A 12,820-nucleotide genomic window follows, 5' to 3' on the forward strand; every position below is an offset into this window, starting at 1 on the left:
GCAGGGGGCCAGGTGGACACACAGAAGGAACCCATGTTCTCTGGTGCTGGGGACTGCTGTGCATGGCCCAACAGTCACCCTGTTCTCTTCTTGTCTGTGCGGCTCTCTTGGCCACTGAGCCCCATCCTGCCAAGAGCGTCCCATCCACTCCAGCCTCCACCCACTAGCCGGCCCCTGATGTGCACTGACCAACCCACGTTTCTCACAGCTCAGGGTGGAGGCAGAGCCAGGCCTGTTGCTAACACAGCACATAACTGTCTCTCTCCATGAAAGACCCACAGAAAAGACTGAGGAAAAAAGTCAAAGAAGTATCTTAAGTGGGAATTCCCTGGTGTTCTGTGCTTAGGCCTCTGCAGGGGCCCAGGTTCAGTCCCTGGTTGCGGAACTAAGAATCCCACATGCCCAGCGCCACAGCTCAAAAATGAATAGAAGTGACTAAGCCAAGTTTGTACATATTTAATAAGAAAATCGCTTCTTTAAAAAAATAAGTCTTTACATGCTCAGGTGTATGTAGTCAACGTGTTGAGCTGAAAAAAGATTTGCAGCAGGTTCTCCCTGTGAGAAAACTCAGAAACACGCAGGTCTCAAGACCCTGAGGTGAAGAGGGCATGTGGGGGCTCTCCCATCTGGCGAAGGCACACAGCCAACAGCAGGCTGGCAGGTCCCGGCATGTGTCGTGGGCCACTTCCAAGACGCTCCCAGGGCCTCAGTCACTGTCCCCGACCCCGTCACTGCCTTCCAGGGAGCTGGGGGCCTGCAGAGCAACAGCACACAGGAGACAGCCGTGAAGAACCATGTCGTCCAGGGGCAGGCACTTCCTCCCGGGGTGGAGGTTGGGCTGCCCTGACCTGCCTGAGGCAGGGCTCACCCTGACTCTGTGTCTCTTAACTAGTTCAAGAACCTGTCTTAAGACTGGGAAAGCCAGGGGCTGGGAACAAGAAGGGAGGTCTTCACTGGGCTCCTTCAAACGCCCAGAGGCCACCACTGCAGAACCCTGGGAACATAAAACTGGGCCACTGTAAAGCTGGACAAGTACAAGCCCCTCAGCAGTATGTACAGATGGCAAATGGCCGGAGGCCTCTATTCACAAAATCAAGCAGAGGGCAAGCCTGGCCCCTGGTCATATCTGTACATGTGCTCGACTTGGCCTCATGGTGCTTGGGAAAACTGATAATCAACCATCAAAGGGTAGAAGCGCAACCGAAAGTATATAAATAAAAGGTAGAATATTTCACATAAAATCCTGGAATGCCAGTTTCTCTGGAAAAAAAAAACATAAGCTCTGACACACTTGACACAAAGAGTTGACTCATTGGAAAAGACTCTGATGCTGGGAGGGATTGGGGGCAGGAGGAGAAGGGGACGACAGAGGATGAGATGGCTGGATGGCATCACCAACTCGATGGACAGGAGTTTTAGTGAACTCCGGGAGTTGGTGATGGACAGGAAAGCCTGGCGTGCTGCGATTCATGGGTTCACAAAGAGTTGGACATGACTGAGTGACTGAACTGAACTGACACCACTTGGCTCCACCTCCACTGGCTGAACTGACCGCAACTGCCCCTTCGGGTGGAGCAAGAGCTCTCCTGTTGGCCACAGTCTCCACCAAGCCCTACTGCCTCCTGACACTGGATGCTACTTACCATCCGACCTGCACACCTGCTTTCTTTACACCTGGCCCACCTTGCTTACTTCCCTTCCCTGGATGCACCTGAGTTTACAAGCCCAGCTGTGGAGGAAGGACAGTGTCTTTCTGGATATCTAGAACATGGGAAGAAATCTCCCAGAGCTCCAGGTGGGAATCTCACCCTCTGACTGCCTGCTGGACCACCACAAGAGAACATGGGCTTTGGGGACCTCCCTCACTGCAGGGTAAAGAATTGAGAACTAAAGTTAAAATGTTAACTCTTAGCTCCAGCACCTTGAATCATGGATATTCTCCTTCTAACATAAGGTTGGTAGTTACATAACAGATGAGTCACACTTTGAGCCAGGGCCCTGGGAGGTACTTGACAGCAAGCCTGGCTCCCTTGCTCGCTGAGCAGAGTGGCCTGACTGGGAGATGGGCCAAAATGCAGGGTCTGCATCAGCCTGCATTCCCCCACAGATGGAAGGCAGCACCGTGGGCCTGGATAGGAACACTGCCCTAGGTGAGGAGAACGCCTCCAGGCTGCTCAGTGTCCTGGGTCCAAGCGATCCCACATTCTGGAGTCAGACACATGCATACTGACCAAGTGCATGAGCCAGAGAAGGACATCCTAGTGACACCTCCATCTCACACTTGGGAAGATGGGCCACTGAGTGTGCCCCTCAGCCGGGGTCACCAAGCGCAGAGCAGGTGAGCCAGCCACCAGAACCTCTGCCCTGGCCTTGGCTCCTGCCGCTGCTGTTACCCTGGAGGAGTGACGCAGCTCTTGGCACCTACGCTTGCTCATCTATAGAATGGGCACACTCAATGACAGGTGTGGACAAGCGCCTGGCTGAGCTCCTGGGAAGGCCGGCACCAGCCCCCACGGTCCCCGTGGTCCCCAGCCCCCAGCCCCACCTTGGTGCCTAGGCCAGCGGCAGTGTGGGCAGTGGCGCTGAAGTCGTGCATAGGCAGGGTGCTCAGCCACTGGGCCATGGACCTCTCCTGGCGCTCAGTGCTAATGATCGTGGGGTAGATGTGCTGCTCCTTGAAGGCTGTGACCTCTGCCTCCTCCCGTGCCCAGTCCAGCGGCTCGTGTAGCCCGTCATGGCCAAAGCGCTGGTTGTACTTCTCGAAGTGCACTCGCTCCAGGACCAGCCCCAGCCCTGGAGCCTTGGGCACGTCCACCTTGGCCTCCCCCCAGCAGCGCTCCAGCACACTCTCAGGCGCGTAACCCTTGACGATGGCCACCACTAGCCCCACCATCTTCCTGATCTGGTGCGTCATGAAGCTCTGGCCCTTGACCTTGATCACAGCGAACTCCATGCCCTCACGCACGAAGGGTTCCTCACAGAACATGTCGAGGATGTAGCGTCGGGCGCTGGGCTCGTGGGGCCCCTTCTGGGAGGTGAAGTTGTGGAAGTTGTGGGTGCCTTTGTAGCAGGCCAGGAGCCGGTTCACACGCCCCAGCGTCTCCGCGCTCAGTCGGTACGTCTCGTCCTGCGAGTCGTGGTCCTTGTGGGCGAAGGCAAACGTGGGCAGCATGTAGACGTAGGTCCTAGCGTCACACTTGTTCTTGGAGTTGAAGCCGCCCGTGACCCTCTTCAGTCCTGGGGGCAGAGGAAGCGACGAGAACAAACTGATGACACCATGACCAGCTCTGAGTGCTGGCACCTCACCTCCCAAACCCAGATGAACCTGAGGGGGACCTGGCTCTACGTGCTAAACCCTCAGTCCACCAGACACTCCGTCTCAGAACCAAACCAACCAGTACAGCCAACTCTCAGGCATCTGTCAGAATCCAGAGTCGGCCAAAGTGCTGGGCATCCTGCTCTCGCCTCTAGGACCCCAGGGGGACCTGGCACAGTTGCCATGGAGACCAAAGCGCCAGCCGGTGACCCTGACTTGGAACCCGTGGGTCAGAAGCCATTCTGCAGGTGAGGCCGGGGGCAGCAGTGTGATCAACAGCAAAAGAAGCTTAAAAAGCCCAGCAATAGGAAAGCCATCAGTGGCTCCTGAACATCTGCAGGATGAAATGAGAGGCAGGCCGGCAGGGCAGGTGGCACGTCACCTGGACCGGGGGCCTCATGGCTGAGGGCTCACTGTACTGGCAGGAGCTCCAAAAATATTTAACCGTTAAGTGGAAAAAAAAAAAAAAAGTAAAATGGGGCTTCCCTGGTGGTACAGTGGATAAAAATCCGTCTGCCAGTGCAGGGGACATGGGTTCGATCCCTGGTCTGGAAAGATCCCACATGTTTCGGGACAACTAAGCTCGTGCACCACAACTACTGAGTCTGCGCACCTAGAGCCTGTGCCCTCAACGAAAAATCCACCGCAATGAGAAGCCCATGCACTGCAATTAAGAGCATAGTCCCCCCCTGCCGCAACTAGCGAGAGCCCTCGCAGCAATGAAGACCCAGAGCGACAACACAACAAAAAAAGAAAATATAAAGAAAGAAAAGCAAAATGGAGAACTACAGGAAGGGGGATTCTTTTTGTGATAGGAATACACGTATAGAGATTATGTCCATATTTGTACAGAAGATTTCTACAAGCATGGCGAGAACTGTTGGTGGGGATGGCTTCTGGGAGCTGGGGACCAGAAGTCCCCCGTGGCCTGGATGCTCCCTGCTGCATGGCTGTCCTCACGCTGAAGGCACAACCAAGTTGCAAGGAGTCAGCCTCACAAGGAGCCTGGCTTAAAGGCCAACTTTGGCTTCATATTTCAAGGGGTGATTCGATGCCTCCCCACCCCGACAGCCCTCCACAGCAGCCAGCGCCTCCAGGCTGCCCCTGCCTCTCCGCTCACCACTGCCAGTTCAAGGCTGCACCTTCCCTGTGCTCGCCACCATCTGTTTCTGCTGTTATGTTTGACTTGGGGTAATCTTATTTTTGTTTTTTGTCTTGCTTTAAGAATTCATCTTGGTTGACACTGAGCATCACAAATATGCTTTAGCACGTAATTTCCGTTGTGTGGAACATAATCTCCAAGAGGCTGGGGGAGGCTGGCAGTCGACCAGACAGCTGGGCTGTTAATGGTTGTGTTGTGTCACGTTATAGAAGCAGTATAAACAGCTGCGATTATGCATAGGGTTTGGTATTGTTTTAGCAAAACTGGGGAACAACCCATGGCGAATATTAGAATATTCCCTGGGGAAATGACTGTTAAGAAGCGTCAAATGGGACTTAGGAGGAGGTTTTCAAGAGGGATTACCCTACCAGGGAGAGAAAGACCACAGTGTAATAAAAACAAAACTATATTATACTAAAAGTAAATTCAGGCTTCCCTGGAAACTCAATGGTAAAGAATCCGCCTGCCAATGCAGGAGATGCAGGTTTGATCCCTGGATCAGGAAGATCCCCTGGAGAAGGAAATGGTAACCCACTCCAGTATTCTTACCCAGGAAATACCATGGACAGATCAGCCTGGTGGGCTACAGTCCATGTGGTCGCAAGAGTCAAGACACGACTTCTGTGGCCCTCTGGCCCTCTGCAGAAAAAAGTTTGCCAACTCTTGCTTTAAATTTAAACCCCAAAGCAATCACTTAAAAAAAAAAAAAAACTATAGCAAGTCATAGCATTAACTAACCAAACTGCTCCTTTCTCCAGGGGATATTCCTAATCCAAGTATCAAACTCAGGTCTCCCACATTGCAGGCAGATTCTTAAGCTGAGCCACTAGGGAAGCCCAAAGTGATAATTAAAAGCAATTATAAGAAACATCAATTAATCCAAAAGGAGGGAGAAACAGAGGAGGGGAACAAAGTAACAGATGGGACAGAGAGAAACAGGAAGCAAGAAGATCTTCACCCAGCCATCCCAGCACACATTATAATAATTATTAACACCAACAGCACATATACGCCACCTAAAAGGCAGAGAGTCAGACTTGATTAAAAAAAAAGAAAAGGACCTAGAAATCCCATTATCAGGCCTATTACAAAAGGGAATAATTGCCCCTGTTTTAATTTGATCAAATCCAGATTTTCATACCCAAGCATTTGGTTAAAACAAGGCACATGTAGTGCCAAAGTGCTGCACCGATGGCCTGAGTCTGTCTGTCTGGCTGTGTCCCTTCCTGAAGGAGACTCGAGTCCTGAATCCTTTTCTATAACTGACGTACAGCCACTGCAACCAACCGCTAAGGACCTGCTCTATTGTCTTATCTCCACAACAGAGAAACTCAGCGAGAGAAGGAATTGCATGTCCCTTCTCTCTTGGGACCGGCCACCACCTGGTGCACAGCCCCAGTGACACATGGCTTACCCAGAATCCGAATGTGAGACGGAAGGTGGCTGTTGATCTTTTCTAAAATGTCATCAATCAGCCACACCTTCAGGGACACGACCTGGCCGGCCGCAGACACGCCCTGCAAAGGAAGCAGACGTGGGAGGGCCAGCTGGGCCTTGCACTTGGAGCACGACGCTCGGCACGCTGGTCTCTTCAGCAGAAGGACCACGCACACGCTGCGTCTTTCCACGGAGGAATTCTGCTTCTAGAAATGCATCTGAAGGGAATAATCAGAGACGAGAACAGTGCTCTGTATACCAAGGGAGCGAATGCTGTGCCACTCATAAAACATTACAAGTGAACTTTGAAGCTCAACAAAACATAAAGCTAGGGAACAAATCTATGACATCCTGCAGATAGGAGATAAAGTCCCACCTTGGATGTGATTCTCCAGGACTTAGGAAAAAAAGAAAATGCAAGTTAGATGACAGAACTCCAGGGCAGAGCAAGGAAGAGGTCACTATCTGAGTTGCAACAGCAGGAATCCTTTGGGGATGGGGCGCTGGTTACACAACTGATCGAGCTCTGTGCTCAGGATGAATGCAGTAACCATTTGTATATTATACCTCTGTGGCCACATGGTCCTGCTTGTATCATGAGCCTGAGATGGTTGGCCCTAAGGCAGATGTCGTGGCCACTGCGCCACCCACAGGAGCAGCCAAAGAGAAAGCACAGGCAGAGAGGACACCAGGGCCTGCGGCCCCAAGCACCTAGGTGCAGCCACACCTGGGCCAGAAATGCCCCGGCTTCTTGGTCGCACGAGGCAAAAAATTTCTTTCCACTTAGACTCGCTTGATCTGTGCATCTGTCATTTGTGACCAAGAGAACCTTGAGAGATAGAGACACTAAGAGGGAAAGTGGGACAAGGACAAACAGAAAGCACAAACAGGCGGCTTCGGTGCTGCTCGCACCTGCCGGGGACTTGGGGACAGCACCTACCTTGTCCGTCCGAGCGCAGCGCTGGAAAGACATCTTCCGCATGTCCTCCCCGTGATTCTCAGGAATACAGCCCGAGCGGACCAGGGCCGACACCAGGTCATCTTCGATGGTCTTGAATTTCGAGGACCCAACATTCCTCTGAGGAAAAGAGAAGAAAAATTGTTTTTTACTCAGTCACGACCCACAAAAAGGGGCCCTGGGCTGGGGCCGGTCCAGGGAGGGACGTGTGTGGTTTGCCCGCACCTAGCAAGTGGGGACCACACCTGTGGACGTGGAGAGACCCTGCAGCTCGTCCCCCGACCTATGAGAAGTAGGAAAGCCACCTGTGGGTCCCCACAGTCCTAGAAATTTCCAACCCTGGGCAGCCAACATTGGCCTCACCTGAGACAACATTTCCCCCTACCTAGTCAGATATTAAAAGACGCTTGCTCCTTGGAAAAAAAGCTATGATAAATCTAGACAGCGTATTAAAAAGCAGAGGTATCACTTTGCCAACAAAGGTCCAAAAGCTATGGCTTTTCCAGTAGTCAGGTACGGATATGAGAGCTGGACCATAAAGAAGGCTAAGCTCCAAAGAACTGATGCTTTTGAACTGTGATGCTGGAGAAGACTGTTTTTTCAACTTTTTAATTTCCTATGGGTTTAGTTTGTGAATAAAAAAGAAAAATGAACAAAGTGTTCACAGTAATTATCAAGGCAAAGTCAACTCTAACACGGTTTCTCTGTAACGTCGTGAGCGTGTCAGCAACACCACCAGGCCAGCACGCAGTTGATGACATCACCCCTGCAGCTGCTACTGTCGCCAGAAGTCCTCAAGTTGCAGGGTCAGTGCCTGGGGCCCCAGCTCCTCACCAGCTGCAGCTCTCTCTTCTGGAGCTGAGCAGGGGGGGCAAGTGGTAGGACCCCAGGAGACCCCAGTCTGCACTCCACACACCCGCTGGGCTTGTGGGTCCAGGGCTGCCCCCTGGGGTCAAAGGCGTGCGCAATACTGCTGTGGTGGGGAGGGGGCAACCCCACCAGGGCTGGGTGGAGAAGACTCTTGAGAGTCCCTTGGACAGCAAGAAGATCAAACCAGTCAACCTAAAGGAAATCAGTCCTGAATATTCTTTGGAAACTGAAGCTCCAACACTTTGGCTACCTGATGCAAAGAGCCAGCTCACTGGAAAAGACCCTGATGCTGGGAAAGATTGAGGGCAGGAGGAGAAGGGGACGACAGAGGATGAGATGGTTGGATAGCATCCCCCCAACTCAGTGGATGTGAGCAAATTCCAGGAGATAGTGAAGGACAGGGGAGCCTGGCGTGCTGCAGTCCATGGGTCACAAAGAGTCAGACACGACTGAATAACAAGTCAGAGACCAGCACCCTCCTGCTGAAGACCCATCTGTCTGCAGCACCTGGCCAAAGAGGGACTCCTCTCCCTCATCACCCTGGGAATCCCCTCCCCCAGCACCCCAGGGTCCCCCCACCCCTCAGGTCCTGAGCATGCCCTCCTGCATCACTACAGGGAGGCAGGCCCCTCGCTAAAGAAGGAAGCCACCCCAGGGTACTACCAGCATCTAGTGGGTGCGGATGGGAATGTGCTGTTGGTGAGGGATGCGGTGTAACCCCAGCCCAGTCCTGCAGGATCCCGTGACATTGATGAGATCACCACCCTGACATTCTCCAAGAAAACCTTTGACAAGGAAGGGACACAGTCCTACACGCACTTCGCCAAGGCTCATCACAGTGGGAAGATTCCTTCCCAAAGTTCACCTTACAGTCTCCACGGCACCATAAGCCAGTCACTCAGCAAGAAGCTGTAAATGCTCCTCCAGCGATGGGCATGGGTATTAGGAAACAGGGGTAACAACCCTTCCACACATCCCGACGTGCCCTATCACCATGTGAGCTACCGTCACTCCCCACCCTTCATTCATTCCCCTGATGACGAAACTGAGGCCAACTGGGTATGATGAGACATGGGCAAAATTCTCAAGTCGGTGATAAGGCAACAACACATGTGATCAAAGTCACCCTCAAAAAAGCATTTAAATAACCACAAAGAGCAGCGGAGGTGGTCAGCCTGTTCCACTAAGTGGGACCAAAGCACTGTTTTCACCCACTGTCACAATCTACCAGTGGTCATCAAACTGGGTTCATGGGTGCCGCCTTATAAAGAAAATAATGAAATAGGAAATGAAGTAGCTCATTACTACTGTTATTCACAGTGAAGGCTACCACAGCCCTTGGTAAGGTTAGGCATCGTTTTCTTAAACTTCTGCTTCAGTTAGATACTTTACACAGCAGTGAATTACTCCCTGGGAGCCAAGCTTAAAGAAGTTTACAGAACAAGAAACCAAAGTGTAAGAGCCACAGAGCTGACCACAAGGAACAAGAAGAAAACCCACATGCATCTGTCAGGACACCCAGACCCTTCTGCCTTCCAGGAAATGACTGCCTGGTGGGGCCGGGCAGGGAATTCTCATGCGCCCATGCACCTGCAAACTGTCACCTTCACGACTCTGACAAAGAGAAACAGCAGCCTCTTCTGAGCATCCCTGGCACTGTCCCAATCCTAGCGAGCAGCATCATTCAGCCTAATAATGACTCTTCATGCCAGGACTGTGATCTTAAAGAAGAGGAAGCGAGAGAGCTCCAGTCACTTGCCCGAGGCCACAGTGCTTGGTCATCAGCAGGCCTAGGACCTTAATCACCTTAGGAGGCTCGTGAACACCCCCTACAAGCATCCAAGCAATGTACAGATGACACAGGTCTCAAAGCTGCTTCCATTTGAATCTTACTTGATGGGAACCACCCAATAGAACAGGTGAAGAATGAGACCTCCCTTTCTGCCATCTCCTGAGATGGCTCACAGGGCAACTGTCACTCTGAGGTCCCCGCCCCAAGCCCATGGTGGCCCTGAGAGGTCAGAGCTGCCCAGGCCCCTCGGGGCACCCGCACCTGCATGCCGTGGTAGCCCTTCCCAGAATAAGCCATGAGCAGCACGATCTTCCGCTTGGGCAGCTTCCTCTGCTGCTCCCCATCCTCGCTGCTCTTGAGCTTCTTGGCCTGCTGCTCTGTTTCCTCCCAGATCCTGGTGGGGCCCTGCCAGCCACTCCGGGCCTTCTTGTCCTGCTCCTGTTTGGCTCCCACGGGGATGGGGGCCTCCCCGTTCCCGGCCATTGGGTGCAAACTGAAAAGACACGGTGCGGGGTAGGGTGCGGGGCGGTGAGCAACACAGAAGGAAACAGTGAAAGAGTGCCGGTGGCAGCATGGGCCGGTAAACACCCTGGACTGACCACCGCGGCGTCCAAACCCCAGCTGGGCGCTAACTGGAGATCTTGCCCAATCACTAACTTGGCCTCGTTTCACTGTCCGAAAAACGGAGCAGTGACAGCACTTAACGCGACCAGGGCTTGGTGCTCGCCGGGCATGCAGTCGGGCTCAGTGGGGGTCAGCGTGCTACCCCAGGGTCACAGACAAGTGCACCGTCATTACCAGAGGAGGCGCGGTCCCAGGTGCGGGGTCCACGGTCCGCAGGCTCTCCTCAGGGCCCAGGCCGCCGCCCGCAGGCCGGGGAGCCCCATGCAGTGCCGGGAGTGGCGGGGGTGAGGGGGCACGCGCCCGACCCCTGACCTCACCCGGGACGCACCCTCCCAGGCCCTTTAGATCCCTGACCTCCCCAGGGCCCCTACACACCAGCCCGCCCCTCCAGAACTCCCCGCGCCCCCGCCACAACCCGCCACGCTCCAGCCCCGCCCCTTCTGAACTCTAACCTTCCTGGGACCCTCTCCCGCTCCAGCCCCGCCCGCGGATAACCTCAGACGTCCCTGACCCCCAGGCTGACCTCTGACCTCCCTAGTCCCTCCTGCTACCCCTTCGTCCTCTCGCCCCACCCAGCTGGCTCTCCCTCGGGAGTCGGAGAGACCCCGGCCACCCACTCCGGGACCAGCGGGGCGCGCCCTGACCCGGCCCCACTCACGGAGCCGCGGACTGAGCGCGAACCTGACCACGTGGGCGAAGGCGGAAGTAGAGAGCACTGCCGGACGGCGGCCGGACGTGGACAAAAGTCCTTCTGGGCGAGGCGGGCCGAGGTGGCTTGGGGCGGACCTTGGTGTCGGGGGCGGGACTGGGCGGTATTGGGCGGTATTGGGCGTGGTTTAGGGGCGGGACCTGGTGCCGGGAGCCGGGTTCCCGGCCGCCGCCGCAGCCGCCGCAGACTCCCGGCCGGTTCGCGGCACTGTGAATGCACCATTTTAGAGAGAACGAATCATCCTCGCAGCAAACGCTCCCAGGCCCTGCTCCGTGTTACATGTGTCAGTTCATTCAGTCCTTTCACCCACCCTAGGGAGCAAGCACCATAGGATCTCCTCGTTACTGAAGAGGAACACGAGGGACAAAGAGGCTGAGCCCCTTGCCTGAAGTTTCACAGCAGCAAGCCCTGGCATGTGGAATGAGAGCCTGTCTTTCAACAGCGTGCAGACCAGCGCCTTCCCACAAACCTGTCCTAAAAATGCACTTGCCATGTGCCACGTGCTGTTCTAGTGGCTCGGATGCATGTTAGCTTATTCAAACCTCATGAAACATTGAGCAAAGTTTTCTTGTCCCCGTTTTACACCCAGAGGCCCCGAAATGCCAGGGAGAGAGTGAGTCATGCTGAGGTTCCAGGGAGTGATGACCTCCCGGGAACTGGTGGAAGACAGTTGGGAAACTCATCCATGCGTGGGGTTTGGAAGACTATGGGTGGGTAGAATGAGCAACAGAACCCACAGAAGGTGGAAGGAAGTGCTGCTGAAGGCAGGGTACTCATATCTCCCTGAGTGGGTCATTTGGTCAGCAGCTATGTACTGAGCACCTGCTAGGTTCCCGGTGCCTCCAGAGGCTGGAATAGATGAGGAGCAGAACCCCTGTCCACAGAAAGCTTCCATTCCTGGGGGGACAGGTCATAACAAACCAACAGTCAGAGAGTGTGATCAAGTAGTAAATGCTGAGTGAAGAATGACTCAGAAGTACTGACGCATGCTACAGTCAGGGGTACCCGAGAATATGGTCAGCAGGAGAAGCCACTCCGGGCCTTCTTATCCTGCTCCTGCTTGGTCCCCATGGACATGGGGGCCTCCACATGCAAAAGGCCACATCATGCGTGGCTCCACGTGCGGTTGATCCTTTAACAATGCAGGGTTGAGTGTGCAGCTCCACTTATATAGGGTTTGTGTCACTAAATCCCAACTGCAGTACAACTCAGTCTGCCAGTGGTTGAATCCACAGATGTGTAACCATGGATACAGAGAGCCAACTGTCCAGTTATATGTGGATTTTCAAACTGCTTGAGGGGTCTGTGACCCTAACCACCACGTTGTTCATGGGTCAACTCTACATGAAATGTCCAGAACAAACAAATCCACAAAGAAAGAAAGAAAGAAAGTAGATCCATGACTGCTGCCAAGGATTCTTTTGTGCATCAAACTCTACTCAGCCTCCTCCTCTGCACACAAGTCAGACCTGGTTGGACAAGAGCTCAGGCAGATGGGAGGGGACAGCTGACCTGTGTTAAACAACCCCCCACCCCACAGCTCCAGGACAGCCCATCCCTCTGGGGGAAGGGAAGGAAGAGCGGCACCAGGGCTCCAGGCATGAGTAAAGGTCAAGGTTACGTGTGGTCTTAGGAACTCAAGTGGCTAAGCGGCCTTGAGAAGCAGCAGGGCGCTTTCACACAGAGCCCCCCTCACCCCTTACCATAGACAGAGACCCATTATCAGGGGCTGGTTCTTTCCCGCTCTCAGCCTCTGCAGCTCCAGAGGTGTGGGCCCCGCTCTGGCACTTGCAGATGGACACGAGGGCCCAGGCTGAGCTGCTCCTGTGAGTGCATGACCTGGGCAACTGTGATGGCTGAAATGGCAGAGGAACTAGAGCTGCTGAGGAGAGCTGTTGAAATTCAATGATGGGGACTTTGGGTTGTGTCCTGGAGATCAGTCAGCCTCTCCC

The 12,820-nt window shown here is 54.0% G+C and overlaps 1 protein-coding gene across 3 annotated transcripts; it reads right to left on the reverse strand.

The window, feature by feature from the left end:
* Window positions 1-441: 441 nt before the first annotated feature.
* On the reverse strand, window positions 442-10,893 carry PUS1 (pseudouridine synthase 1). 3 transcript variants are annotated; one of them, XM_061384485.1, is made up of 6 exons: window positions 10,818-10,893; window positions 9,797-10,028; window positions 6,856-6,993; window positions 5,893-5,995; window positions 2,546-3,237; window positions 442-754 (listed from the first exon to the last, which is right to left on the reverse strand). In XM_061384485.1, exons 2-6 carry the CDS (start codon window positions 10,016-10,018, stop codon window positions 707-709), a joined length of 1,203 nt encoding a protein of 400 aa, XP_061240469.1. In that variant the 5' UTR covers window positions 10,019-10,028; window positions 10,818-10,893; the 3' UTR covers window positions 442-706. The 3 variants fall into 3 exon arrangements, with proteins under 3 accessions (XP_061240469.1, XP_061240468.1, XP_061240467.1); XM_061384484.1 differs by having other exon boundaries at window positions 10,683-10,870; XM_061384483.1 differs by having other exon boundaries at window positions 10,334-10,870.
* Between the last annotated feature and the right edge of the window lie 1,927 nt (window positions 10,894-12,820).

This window comes from Bos javanicus, chromosome 17, assembly GCF_032452875.1.
Source record: "Bos javanicus breed banteng chromosome 17, ARS-OSU_banteng_1.0, whole genome shotgun sequence".
In the NCBI taxonomy this organism is placed as follows: domain Eukaryota; kingdom Metazoa; phylum Chordata; class Mammalia; order Artiodactyla; family Bovidae; genus Bos; species Bos javanicus.